The 14172-nt window shown below is 37.6% G+C and overlaps 1 protein-coding gene across 3 annotated transcripts in view; it reads right to left on the bottom strand.

Moving 5' to 3' along the window:
* LOC144595946 (serine/threonine-protein kinase tousled-like 1) overlaps positions 1–14172 on the bottom strand; it is a 104644-nt gene that overhangs the window by 25975 nt on the left and 64497 nt on the right. For all 3 annotated transcript variants that reach the window (XR_013547553.1, XM_078403915.1, XM_078403914.1), the window contains exons 5-13: positions 13371–13414; positions 12981–13073; positions 9831–9926; positions 8555–8647; positions 7520–7630; positions 6067–6203; positions 4268–4456; positions 1456–1522; positions 919–1016 (exon numbers count right to left, since the gene is read on the bottom strand). Coding sequence is in view for 2 of the 3 variants with exons in the window: in XM_078403915.1 (XP_078260041.1) it covers positions 919–1016; positions 1456–1522; positions 4268–4456; positions 6067–6203; positions 7520–7630; positions 8555–8647; positions 9831–9926; positions 12981–13073; positions 13371–13414 (928 nt within the window). In the remaining variant the exon portion in view is untranslated. The remainder of the gene's footprint in view (positions 1–918; positions 1017–1455; positions 1523–4267; positions 4457–6066; positions 6204–7519; positions 7631–8554; positions 8648–9830; positions 9927–12980; positions 13074–13370; positions 13415–14172) is intronic.

Below are 14172 nucleotides of genomic sequence, written 5' to 3'. Positions count from 1 at the left end.
ACCTCATTTAAAAGCATATTCTAAAATACGAATGGCAATCAAAAAAGCAGATGAAATATTTCTAAACTTTACGTAAATAAAAAAAATTCTGGGTCTCAACCCAAAATGTCAACTGTCTATTTCCCCATCCCTCTGACCTATCTAGGACCTCCTCCACTAATGCAATGAGGCTCAAAGCAGCAAGGAACAGGCATGTTGCAGCTTCCAAGACGAGGATTGAGTCAGGACTCAATAGTCATGATGGCAATTTCAGGTAACTCATTCTCACTGGCTATATCGTAACTGGACTGTAATGATATTAACTTGGTGTTTCTCTCAGCACTGACACTGCCTGATCTGCTGGGGATTTCCTGCACATCTCATCTTTTATTCTTTATTTTCTTTACCTTCTCTTACTTCCTTTAATAATCTATCAAATGGATTGCATCTTGAACTTCTTACCACACAAGTCTTTCAGAGATATTCCCTGTGCCCTGTCCCCACTCTCTCTGCAACTTAAAACTATCTTGTTTTCTTTCCCAGTTTTTTTTAAGGGTCTATGACTTGAAATATCAGCTTTATTTCTCTTTCCACAAATTATGCTTAACCTTCTGAGTAGTCCCACTATTTTCTGTTTTTATTTCAAATTTCCAGCATTTAGCTTTATTTTCAATTATTTATCTTATTGCTGTCGATATAGTGTGATTGCTTCCAAAGTATTCAGTGTCTCGAGTCAGTGTCAGAGTCATACAGTGTGGAAACAGGCCCTTCAGCCCAACCTGCCCACACCTGCCAACATGTCCCATCTACACTAGTCCCACCTCCCTGAGTTTGGCCTGTATCCATCTAAACCTGTCCTATCCATGCCTGTAAAATATTTTGAAACAGATTTTGAAAAATACAATAAATTCCTAACGATTTTGATATCTATTAACCTACTGTGAACTGTCTTCATTATTTATTCTTTTAAGTTCACGTATGTGCAAATTTCTCACTCTCTCCAGTCTCTCAAGCTCTGCTTGAATTTCAGCTTCTTCCTGTTTAAAACAGAGAAAAACAAATTTGACTGTAGTACAGCTATTCTGTCAACCATTCAAATAACATAATTCTTTCAGGATTTGAAAGAGATTCAGATGTGCTCATTGTCATATACACATGGGTGAAATGAAATTCATTGTTTGCATGAAGCGCACAGAGTAAACGGTAATGATAGATACATCAATAAGTACAACAATGAAAACAAAACAGCATATTTGTACAAACATTTCAGCAGAATCATAAATATAAATGAATGAAAATACTAAAGTGTAATAATCGAGTGAGGTAGAGTTACGAGTATGAGTGCATTGCCGCAGCTCAGGGAAGGGGTGTGAAAGAGGTGATTGGTTCAAGAGACAGCAGTGGCAAGAAGAGTCTCTCCAAGGTCACTTCGAAACCCCGCTATTCCATTTATAATTAAACAGTAACATCACAAACCTTCTTAAGATGTCCCAACCTAAGTTTGAAAATCTCTTCTTGTTCATGGTACTCTGCGACTGTTAAACTAAATAAGGAAAAAACAGTCAAATGAATGTACCATGTGGACATCAGCAATAATTACAGTTGCAGGGAGCTTCATTCGCAACTTCGCAACTTCAAAGTCAACTCCGATGCCTAAAAAAACTCAGACATATGTAAGTCACAACAACTACAAACGCTTTTGTATTTACGTCAATTCTTTAAGCTTGGAAATTATTAGTGTTTGCAGTATTGCTGTTTGTACAGAATACTTTCAACACATAAGGATTAGCATGAACTACGAAAGAATATGAATATTAGAAGTATTAGACAAACATTACAAGAACAAGCAACAATGTTCAAGGTGTGCTACATCTCAGGTCTGGGATCTTTGCCAATTTAATCATCCTCATACTGAACTGGAATACAAGATGAAGGTAGACACAAAATGCTGGAGCAGCGGGACAGGCAGCATCTCTGGGGAGAAGGAATGGGTGACGTTTCGGGTTTGGCCCCTTCTTCAGACTGATGTCAGGGGAGTGGGCGGGACAGAGATAGAATGTAGTCGGAGACAGTAAGACAGGTGGGAGAACTGGGAAGGGGGAGGGGATGGAGAGAGAGGGAAAGCAAGGGCTATTTGAAGTTAGAGAAGTCAATGTTCATACTGCTGGGGTGTAAGCTACCCCAGCGAAATACGAGGTGCTGTTCCTCCAATTTGCGCTGGGCCTCACTGACAATGGGGGAGGTCCAGGCCGGAAAGATCCAATTAGGAATGGGAGGGGGAGTTAAAGTGCTGAGCAACCGGGAGATCAGGTTGGTGAAGGCGGACTGAGCGGAGGTGTTCAGCGAAACGATCGCAGAGTCTGCGCTTGGTCTAGACATTGACACCTGCAACAGCAAATACAGTAGATGAGGTTTGAGGAGGTGCAAGTGAACCTCTGCCTCACCTGAAAAGATTGTCGGGCTCCTTGGACGAAGTCGAGGGGAGAGGTAAAGGGACAGGTGTTGCATCTCCTGCGGTGGCAGGGGAAAGTACCTGGGGAGGGGGTGGTTTGGGTGGGAAGGGATGAGTTGACCAGGGAGTTGCGGAGGGAAAGGTCTCTGTGGTAAGCAGAAAGGGGCGGAGATGGGCAGATGTGGCCAGTAGTGGGATAGTGGAATAGAAGATGATTTCTCTACAAAGCACATTGCTTTCCTCAACCTCCTAGCTGTCTATTCTATCAGTGAGGAAACACAGCAGCCAAGGTTAAACTTGCAATGATTGGAAATGGCAAGGACAACAAAAGTGCTGGTGGAAATTAGTTATATCTAATATTTCTTGGGGGTGACACTTTGGCTTCGAGATGCATACTTTAAAACTTGCAAGCAGAAAGCATTTTTGACTCCAACATTCTAGGTTGCATCTGGCAGGTATTGGTAATACCACAGGACTCAAAGTACAAATTGAATGACCAGGAGCATCCTGATCACTTAAGAGAGCTCTACTGCAAGAAAAATGCAGCCTCATCGTACCAACTTTGGCAATTAACTAGGTGGACATGATTACAAATGAATATCTGACTTGCCTCCTCTTGTGATCAACACAATGCACAGAATAACACAAGGGGGTGTATAATATTGCAGGGCAGCACGTTTACTCCAGTTTCATCAGATCTCCAATTATAGGTAGTGGAATCTTTATTTAAGGCTGCAATTGCCAGTACATGAAACTCTAATAACCTGACTAAATATTTAAATGAAACACAAGGTAAGCTGAAACTCTGCATTTACTGAATTATAGTATCAATGGAAAAAAGAGATTCTCAGACCATCCAAATGAGAATGCGATGTTATTTTATCATAAAGATTATAATTTTAATCTTAAAACTAAATATAATAGACAATAGACAATAGACAATAGGTGCAGGAGTAGGCCATTCAGCCCTTCGAGCCAGCACCGCCATTCAATGCGATCATGGCTGATCACTATCAATCAGTACCCCGTTCCTGCCTTCTCCCCATACCCCCTCACTCCGCTATCCTTAAGAGCTCTATCCAGCTCTCTCTTGAAAGCATCCAACGAACTGGCCTCCACTGCCTTCTGAGGCAGAGAATTCCACACCTTCACCACCCTCTGACTGAAAAAGTTCTTCCTCATCTCCGTTCTAAATGGCCTACCCCTTATTCTCAAACTGTGGCCCCTTGTTCTGGACTCCCCCAACATTGGGAACATGTTATCTGCCTCTAATGTGTCCAATCCCCTAATTATCTTATATGTTTCAATAAGATCCCCCCTCATCCTTCTAAATTCCAGTGTATACAAGCCCAATCGCTCCAGCCTTTCAACATACGACAGTCCCGCCATTCCGGGAATTAATCTAGTGAACCTACGCTGCACGCCCTCCATAGCAACAATATCCTTCCTCAAATTTGGAGACCAAAACTGCACACAGTACTCCAGGTGCGGTCTCACCAGGGCCCGGTACAACTGTAGAAGGACCTCTTTGCTCCTAGATTAATAAAGACCAATACTTCTAACATTACTGTTCTTTCTCAGTTCATGCTAATCCCTATTATCTTTAGAATGTGTTCTAAAAATTATAACATTTATGATAATCATAAAATGTAGGTCACATACATGATAAATTTACTCAGCCATTTATAAACTTTTGTAAACAAATTTCCCAAGTCCCAAAATGTGCCTTTATAGAATATGTGAGAAATCAATTAAATATTTCATTGCTTGGCTTGCCCACCATATTAAATAGTTTAATCTAACAAGACAATTCATAAAATTTTAAAAGGAACTTACAACTGCGGAAGGTTTGGTCTGACAAATGGATCGTTTTCTGCTCCATTTACAGCTTTAGGTTTGCGTTGTTTTATCTCTAAACTTGCTGATGGAGCCTGCAAATTTTGAGTTGGTGGCGGCTTTCGCTTTGCCAACAATTTCCTCTGTCTTTCTATTTCTTCTCTTTGTTGATTTATCCATTCCTGTTGTCTGCATTAAAATGAAAACATTAAGAAAGTCTGTAAGCACCAAGAGCCTTCAGTGCTGATTAACATGTCAAAGCATATATATAGTACCGAAACGTTTTCTTCTTGGCAGTGGAATGAAGGTCAGGGAAAACTCTAAATGTTGTCAACATCAGAACAGAAAATACTGAATCTGAAACATTAAGCATGTTTCTCTCCCCATAACTGCAGCCTGCCCTGCTGAGCATTTCCAGCATTTTCTGTTTTTATTTTAGATTTTCAGCATAATTTTAAAATCTTCAACTGTTGTTAAAATGCGGAAGGAGAGGGTGCAGATTGTGTGACAATGTGAAAAGAGTTCACAAAAGTATAGATTGATGTTATAATGGCTTTCATCCAATTGAAGGTGTGTGTGTGGGGGGGGGGGGGGGTTCTAGCAATGGGAAATGCATGCAAAATATTAAAATGAAATTATACAGCAGTAGTAGAGGATAGTGAAGGAAATGGAAATCAAAAAGATGACAAGAAGGGCTAGCCAATATAAACCAGTGAGTGGCAGAAACTCAGAGTAAGCAAAATTGTAAATGGTCAAAGTAATGGCTCTTTATCTAACACATACAGCATTTATAATAAGACAGATGAGTTGAAGACACAAATAGCAATAAAGGAGTTCAATCTAAGAGAGATATAGTTATAGGAAGACCAGGACTGGGAACTTAATATTCCAGATTATTTTAAGATTCTAAAAGAAGAAGCTAAAGACATGAGGTGACGTAGTTTAGCAAGGAAGGTGACTGCTTGGTGTTGATTAGTGATATAGATTCTTGGACTGTGAATTAGAATCACTTTAATTGGAAATAATAAATAGCATGGGAAAGAGGACAGGTGAGTAGAGACCCCTCCCCCCATCAAGGTGCTGCAATTAGAAAGAGTGATCCCATGAGTAAATTGAACAATCCATGGTTAACAAAGGAGGTTATAGTAAATATTAAATCTAAGTCTACAACATACAAAGTGGCAAGGTGCGTGATAGACCGGAAAATTGGTAATTTTACAAGAACTTGCAGCGAGACTGAAAAATTGTAATAAAGTGAGAAAAAAAATGATTAAGGGAGAAAACTGACAATAGCAAAACAAACAGCAAGGCTATTATGAATTGTATAAAAGAAGATAGCTAGCATAAGTGATTGACTGAGGATAAAGGATAAATTATGGAGAACTGGGACAGAAGAAATGATTAAGCCTGTGGCAGATTAGCCATGATTCGATTGAATGGCAGGGCAGACTTAACGGACCTACTCCTGTTCCTACTTTATTATGGTCTTCTGTTCTCATAATATTAAACACAGAGTAAGCAATAACATGATAGAGAATTTCAGTTTGGATTTAGCACCATTTTAAAGTCTTTCTTACAAAGGGGTGAAGTATTAAAAATTATCCTCATACAAGGGGTGGAGTAACAAGTTAGGTAGAATATACAGGTGCGCTTGATATGCAATCAAGAAGGGGATAACACTTGGAAAAAAAAATGTAATAGTCAAAGTGCAGGCACATGTTAGGGGATTGGGTGGTAGACCGCCAATGTATAATTGCGTGCAAAGAAAGAATCCAGTTTGATAACGAAATTGTACGTACTTTACAAGATTCTGAAAAGCATAGCCATCAGTCCACTGCTCCGTGAATGAAGCACCATGTCGGACTGTTGTGAAATGCCCCAAACGTAATCTGTCCTGCATGCTCTTCTCTCTGCTGGATTGCTTCTCCTGCTTACTCTAAAACACAACAATTCATTTTCAATAAATTGTGTTTTTTCCCCAACATTTTAAGCTTGCTCATTTAAATCATGTCACAAACATGATTGCTGATAAAACTGAGTTTAAAAGGTATGTGCTGTCATAGTCATACATAAAACAAATAACATTTAATCACTTACAGCAAAACAAATATTAAAACACTCTCAGTAAATGGTCAACATGAACATGTACTGCAATCAAGATCAAAACACTGGGTAAAGAAATCTGGCAAATCCAACTACCTTCTGTCAAATTTAATGAGAAATGGCCATAAACCAAAACAAAAATATACATATGGCAGTAATATACTGAAGGATGACAGTACTTTATTTCACCAAAGTTGGATAATTGTGGGAAACTTGGTATTTTCTGCAATGTTTAGAATAACATCAGAAATTCAAAAAAGACAGTAAATCATTATACGTTAGATGATTAATAATTCTTTATAACAATAACAGTAAAATAACAGCAAAAAGACTCAAGATATATTATTTTAAGTGCATAAATGGGCACAATTGTAATAGATATTCTGTATGGAGAAATTATGTTATTTATTTAGACCCAGGTAAGAAGCCGAGAACCGTGAAAGTAGGTTAGCTGAGTAGGTCAATTTTGGAACTATGTGCAGAAATAACCAAAAATTGGTGGACGCACTCAAAAAAATAATGAATGTAATGTAAACAAACAAAGGGACTGGATGCAACAGAGTGGAAATGACACTTTACATTTAAAAAAATCTCGTTAGACCTCTTCAGTTCTGGATCACGCACACAGGAAGAATATGATAACAATAGATAGAAGAAATTCAAATTCACCAAGTTCAATTTGGGATTAACATAGCTAAATTAAGAGGAAAGTTACATAAACAAGATTATTTCACACTAGCGTATTGAAAATTAAGATGAGGCTTTAATTGAAGTACTTCAGACGAATCAAGGATCTGATAGAGTTGTTAATAAGAAACCATTTCCTATGGAGGGGGGAGGTCCAAAACAAGTACCCATTGTGTAGGAAAGAACTGCAGATGCTGGTTTGTACCGAAGATAGTCCATAGACCTAAAATTGTTTGTTTTTTAAAAAAAAGTATTGTGGATTCTGGAATGATCTCCCTATCCAAGATCAACTGAAAAACTTCAAAACTGAAAATGATAGCCAAAGGGTTTACAAGGCAAGGAACCAAAGTAATAGAGCCAGATATCACCACGAATTAACCGAACAGTAGAACGCTTGATAAACTGAATGGCTTTTATCTGTTCCAGTGGTCTTAAAACAAACTGTAAAGTTATGATTCTAACCTTTTCAATCAGTAACTTTTTGCTCATTGTCATACACTTGTTTAATCGTTCTTTGTATTTTTCAAGGAGTTTTTGCTGTTCATCTATCTGCCTCCTTAGATCACAATTGGCCTGTCAAAATATTCAAAATTAAATATTAAAAAGACACATTTGGCCTGTCAAAATATTCAATATTAAAATTACTCATTCTGCAAAGGGCAATGTACAGTAAACATGTTTACAAACACAAAAATTGCAAATTATAAAATTAAAAATTTAGCAAATGCAATTATCTAACCACCTGCCTAACTTAAAATGTATTGAAATGTGGATGCTGTTGCAGTTTTGCAAGAAACGGAGGAACTTCCTCTTATTGGACGCTCTGAAAATGTGATTAAATTAATCCTATCTTTACCAATTTGTACTCAAGTACACAATATTTACAAATGCATAAATAACGGTGATGAACAAATTTCAATTAATTAAATTTGAAAGGAACTAAGAAAAAAATTTCACTTTGTAAAAAACAATTTTGACTTTAGTGCTAGAAGTTAAAACTGTTCACGTGTACAGACAGAAGATGCTACTTCATATCATTACTTTTATTTTTTGAACATTAAACAATTTGTCAATAATCTGACTGTCCAGATGTTATAAGCTACATTTATTATATTGTGCATTTACTCTCCAAAAGCAAGGTCCAAATTACAATTTTTCCCTTTAACTTCAATATTTGAGAATTTTTCATAAAATGTAAAATACCTGATTTTAATTCCCCAAGCATTAGAAAGTGCATCTAATTATGAATCATCAACATGATCCAATGTTTTAACAGTAACAATCTGTTCAGAATTTGGGAAATCTTGTTCATTATATGGGAACTTAGTATCACTAATATCAAGATGTAGTAGCTATATCATGCATATCAACATTTAGATTCACCAACTAAATTTATTAGTATACATTTGCTTATTATTCAAATTGGTTCGCATTGCCTTTTGCAATTAGCTCATAAGACTAAGCTTGGCAGATCAAATTGCTAACCAGCGTACTTACTCGCAGCAAGTCATCTATTCTACCTTCTTTCTTCTCAAGGTCTAGATTCTTAGTGCTTTCCAGTGCAGCCAGTTTTCCCATGGTAAGATCAGTCTAAATAAAATTAAAGTATTAACAATAACAGATTATGCCCAAAACAGATTATGCCCAGATTATGTAAAAAACATTTTTTTCAATATTTGGGGCCTTGCATTATTTATGAATCTATTAATTGTAACTAATCTGTGATATATTAAAATTAGTGAATTATCTTAAAATGCCATAAAAAAGTTTAATTGGCTTGGCAAATTATAAAATTACATGATAAATGTGGTAATGAAGCATAACACAAATATGTTCCCAAAGTAGGTTTGAAAATGTAACCAGCTGAATCAAGATGAGTGGGGAAAAAAAGCAACTCAATGGGGAAAGAATAAAATAAAAAGCTTCACATGTTGAAGTCAATAGACTTAAAAAAATTCAAATTAAATATAATTACAATATTTTAATATCATGAATCCTTGCTCCAACCCCTCCCCCCCACCACTATCCCCGCCCCCAACCCAATACCCCCCACCTCCCCCCCGCAACTCAACATAATTCCAAAATAGTAACTGTGTTGTCCCAGAGTTGGAAAACTACAATTTGCTGTGGTTAGTCAAAGTCAAAGTCAACTTTATTGTCAATTTCCAGTTAGTTTACAGACAGAAAATCGAAATACCGTTTCCCACAATCCCGAGGAATAAAGTGCATTAAATTAAGTTAAAATTAAAAAGGCACAGAAAACAACAATCAATATAAAATATAGTCACTTCAATGAAAAAAAGATGAAGATGAATATATTACAATTAAAAAAAATAATGAACAGTAGTGCAAAGCCTGTCCATAGCAGCGTTTAAAAAAAATGTCTGGTGCAGGATGTGCGTGTGTGTGGGGTGTTAAAGTCCAGGTCCAATGGGGGCAGGGGAGAGAGGAGGGAGGGAGGGGAGAGAGTTCAGCATCCTGACAGCCTGGTGGAAAAAACTGTTCTTTAGTCGGGTGGTGCTCGACCTCAGGCTGCGAAACCTTCTCCCTGAAGGCAGGAGGGTGAAGAGGCTGTTGGAGGGGTGGGAGGGGTCACCCACAATGCTCAATGCTTTGCGGGTGAGGCGGGTGGTTAGTTAAAGCATATTGCAAAAGGATACTCCATCCTCTATACCCAATTGTACCAGCACATTTTATACACCTTAACATTTTTCTTATGAGAAACAAACACAATTTCCTATCTATAGTCCAAAACAACTCAATTAACATTTACCTGTGTGGTCTTGCAGAAGACAGAAATTAATTTTGGCTGTAAAACAGAGAGGTCTGCAAATGCTAGTGCAGTAGGAGATGGACTATTCTGCCGAATCTACAACAAAATAAGATTGGATTATGGTATCGCATTGGTTGTTATACATTAAATTGCCAAGAGGCAGGTAAAAAAACACACAAATTTGAAATAAATGTGAACCACATATTCGAGAATAATTATAGTTGAATGAAATTGAAACAAAAACAACTTTGACAAACTATATGAAAACAGGATGGTTTTGATGAGTCTTTGAATGTTTCAATGTAAGCAAAGTTGCTATTTCAGAATTTCTATATATGCCTATTTAAATTACCCATCAAGTCTAATTAAGTGTATTTGTGTTGTACTTTACCCTGACTTTCTACAAGGTTTACATTTCAAAGAACTGTCATTTCTAATGTTGTGTCAGGCAGCATCTGTAGATATCTGTAATAAAAAGTTAATGTTATCAGACAGCCCTAAACTTTGGAGTTCTATCAGCTGACTTTCTCTCCTGCTCTGCAACCAAATTGAAAAAAGTTCATTATAAGCCCATGGATACCCAGCAGTATCAACAAGACCAGCCATCTGCAAGAAATCCATTCCATTCTCCATTTCTTCATCTCATCAAATCTGTTCTGCTGATAAGAATTTCCATGCTTGTGTCGAAAATTCTCTTTTCCTCAAGCATAGTTACTCCTCCACCACTGCTGACAAAGTCCATGACTGCATATTATCTATTCCCACTTTTTAGCTCTCACCTCTCTTTCCAGATCAAGATTGGGGATTCCCAGTCCATGCATTTCAACCCACCAGGCTCTAATATTCAAAGGATCATCCTAACTTATATAATCTTCAATGAGATTTCACCATCAATCGCCTCAATTCGCATTTCGACTATTCCCCTTTGCATATCCTGGCCCATTTTCCTATCTCACTGCATGTACCATCAGGAAATGAAACATCTGCTCTTACACTTCAACTATCCAGCCACTCAAATTGACCTTTCATCTTTAGCAATGATTGACTTGCACTTTTTCCAATCAGCTTTATGGGATTGCAATGGATGCTCACAATGTGGTCTCTACATTGGAGAAACCAAACACAGATTGGTCAACTGTTTTGTGGAGCACCTTTGATGTCTCCTGCACTGTTATGATGCTTGATGTAACATTAAGAAGCAGCACCTCCTTTTCCATCTGGGCAGCCTTGTGGACTGAATATCAAATTCAATAATTTCAGGTAACCTACTTTCTTTGTTTGCATCAGAACTGGCCAGCTTGTCCTTTGTGCCTGCCTCACCATTCAATATAATGATTGATCATCCAAATTCAGTGACCTTTTCCTGCTTTCTCCCCTGATCTCCTTAGCCATACAACTATAATTAACTCCTCGAATACAGTTAATGATTTAACCTTAACAGCCTTTATGGAAGAGAATTCCACAACTTCACCAATCTTTGGATGAAGTAATGTCTCCTCATCCCATTCTAAAATGGTCTGCTCTTTAGGCTGTGACACCTGATTCTAGATTTCCTCACCATTGGGAACCTCTTTCTGGCATCTAAACATTCCTGTCAGGACTTTACAAGGATCACTGAGGTGCTCTGTTATTCTTCTCAACTCTAGCGAATACAAGCCCAATCATCCCACCCTCTCTAGATATGTCAGTCCTGCCATCTCAACAGTGAGTCTGGTTAACCTCTGTTGCACTACATCCTAAAGAATATTCTTTCTCAGATAAGGAGACCAAAACTGCACATGACACTCAGGGTGTGGCCTCGCCAAGGCTTTGTACAATTGCAATGAAACACTATGAAGGGCAGCATACCATTTGCGTTCTTAACCACTTGCTGCGCCTATGTGCCTACTTTCATCAACTGTGTACGACACCCAAGCCTCATTGGAACTCCGTCTGTCCTAAGCTCTCACCACGGAGATAATCATTCTTCCTGTTTTGCCACCAATATGGTGCTTACTCAATGTCCGAATTACCTTCAGATTTCTCTGTAACCCAGCTTTGTATTGTCGCAAACTTGGGAGATATTACCTTAAATTCCCTCAATTACAAATTCCTTTGTTTGCTTTCTAACTCCCTCGATTGATCTATGAACTTTGTAAGTAGAGTACTTTGGAGTGCCTTGTAAGGAGCACATCACCATAACAAATCTGACCTCATCCGAGGAGAGATATCCTTGTGGTCTTTTCCATTCCCTCCACCCCTTCCCCTCATCCCACAGAACTTACTTGTTTTTACTCCTTCAGTTCTGAGACGGTTTTAGATTTGAAATATAAAATATAAAAATTAGATTTGAAATATCGCTTGGGCAGCTTACAGCCCAGCAGTATGAACATTGACGTCTCTAACTTTAGATAGCTTCCCTGTCCCTCTCTTCCCCTCCCCCTTCCCAGTTCTCCCACTGTCTTCCTGTCTCCACCTATATCTTTTCTTTGTCCCGCCCCCCCCTCCCCCCCCCCGACATCAATCTGAAGAAGGGTCTCGACCCGTCCCTTCTCTCCAGAGATGATGCCTGACCCAGCTGAGTTACTCCAGCATTTTGTGATACCTTTGAAATATAATGATGGCTCGCTTTCCAGGGATACTGCCTTGCTGAATGTTTCCAACATTTTTTGTTTTTATTCCATTATAAGCTCGTTACCTTTTTTAATTAAAAAAATCAACTTCACTGATAAGTTCCATGCAACTTTCATTTTTGCAGCTGGCATTGAGCTCTCACTATTTGATGAAACATTGCTTCAGACTGAATGAAGGGCGTCACGTCTAAATTAGAGTCCAACTCTATCCATTATTGCAAAATCAAACTGAATAATACCATCTCAAGGGCATCCATATCACTTTGCTTCTGCAACATAGCTACTTCACATGAACTACAATTGAAAATGTCAAAAATCACCTGTAAACTTCTAACATTCCTGATGTTCCAATTTATCCAGAAGTCTAACTCCCACTTATCATTCAATTTTGTGCGTGGTGATCTATATGGGGATATGGCCCCCAAATATCAAAAGCAGTTACCTTTCCTCTACCCAAAAACTATAAAAATGGAAATAGATCACAGCAAGAGTATCCAACCACACTGACAGCTAAAGAATGAAGAACCTGCAAACTTACAGATGAGGTGGCAGAGTGAGAGAAGGAATTCTGGGGAGATCGAATTGCAGGTGGTACACCTCGTACAGGACTGGTACCATTACCACCTGTGTACTGAGAAAATTAAAGGAACATCATGGTGTTATTGCAGCAATCTTTGAACAACAATTTTAAAATATTGAAGAAAATCACTACATGAAATAATTTGAGCAAATTAATCCAGTTTAAAATGAAAAAATAAGTTGGCTAATCATGCCAAGACTTTTGCCATAACTAGCAAACCAAAATCCTACAATAAACTATATATCAATAACATTATTACTATTTGTTTTTACATGGATGAATTTTAATTTATGAAAGAAATAAAAATTATAAATCTTTGACTAGGCTATGATATATAAATGATCTTACATCAAAATAGTCGCTAATTTTATGTCCTCTTGCACCGGTTTTACCTGAACAAAGAAAAAAAAAAAAAGATTGCATAAATACTGCCAAGTGAAATTATCTTGAGTTATTTCTTTAATCCTTTACAAATGACCAAATTCTGCAGGAATACAATTTACAGGACACATGGTCCATTGCACAAAAAAAATCAAGATAGATGCATGGAAAGCTATTACAATATGCTTTGTTAAGATTACAAATTGATGTTAGTCAATATAAACCTGTACAATGGAGTTCAATATGCTAAATGCAACTCTCTTTATACTTAATCAACTATCCACAAAATGGAGCAGAATCTTTTATATATTTTCAGGATTCATTGCAGTATGCAGTCTCAAAGATAATTCTGCAGACTGTTACCAGCTGAATTGATCACACTTAGAAATGCAGTGTATTATAATAATGTCATTACAAAATCATCCAAATCTGCCTGCAATTTAACCTGCAGAATTAGAGCACTGAGGGGAGGAAAAACAACATTCAGGACATAAATATATTTTTAAAAAGCACTTAACTTGAATGTAAACATTCTAAATGTTAAGAAATCTCATGTAGATTAAAAGACATCACCATGAACCCAATAATGTTGCAACTATAACACTAGCTTGGAGATGGAAATGCCTTGTACATGGATAAGGAATAGTTCTGTGGATTGGAATAAGAGAAGAGCGTGAACCACTGTCTCTAATTGATTATGCAAGCATTGTCCTTTTGTACATGGATTTTAAAATATAACCGAATAATTTCAAACACCATAGTTTACCAT

Source organism: Rhinoraja longicauda, chromosome 8, assembly GCF_053455715.1.
Source record: "Rhinoraja longicauda isolate Sanriku21f chromosome 8, sRhiLon1.1, whole genome shotgun sequence".
Taxonomy (NCBI): Eukaryota; Metazoa; Chordata; class Chondrichthyes; order Rajiformes; family Arhynchobatidae; genus Rhinoraja; species Rhinoraja longicauda.
This window is presented reverse-complemented; position numbering and strand designations above follow the sequence as displayed.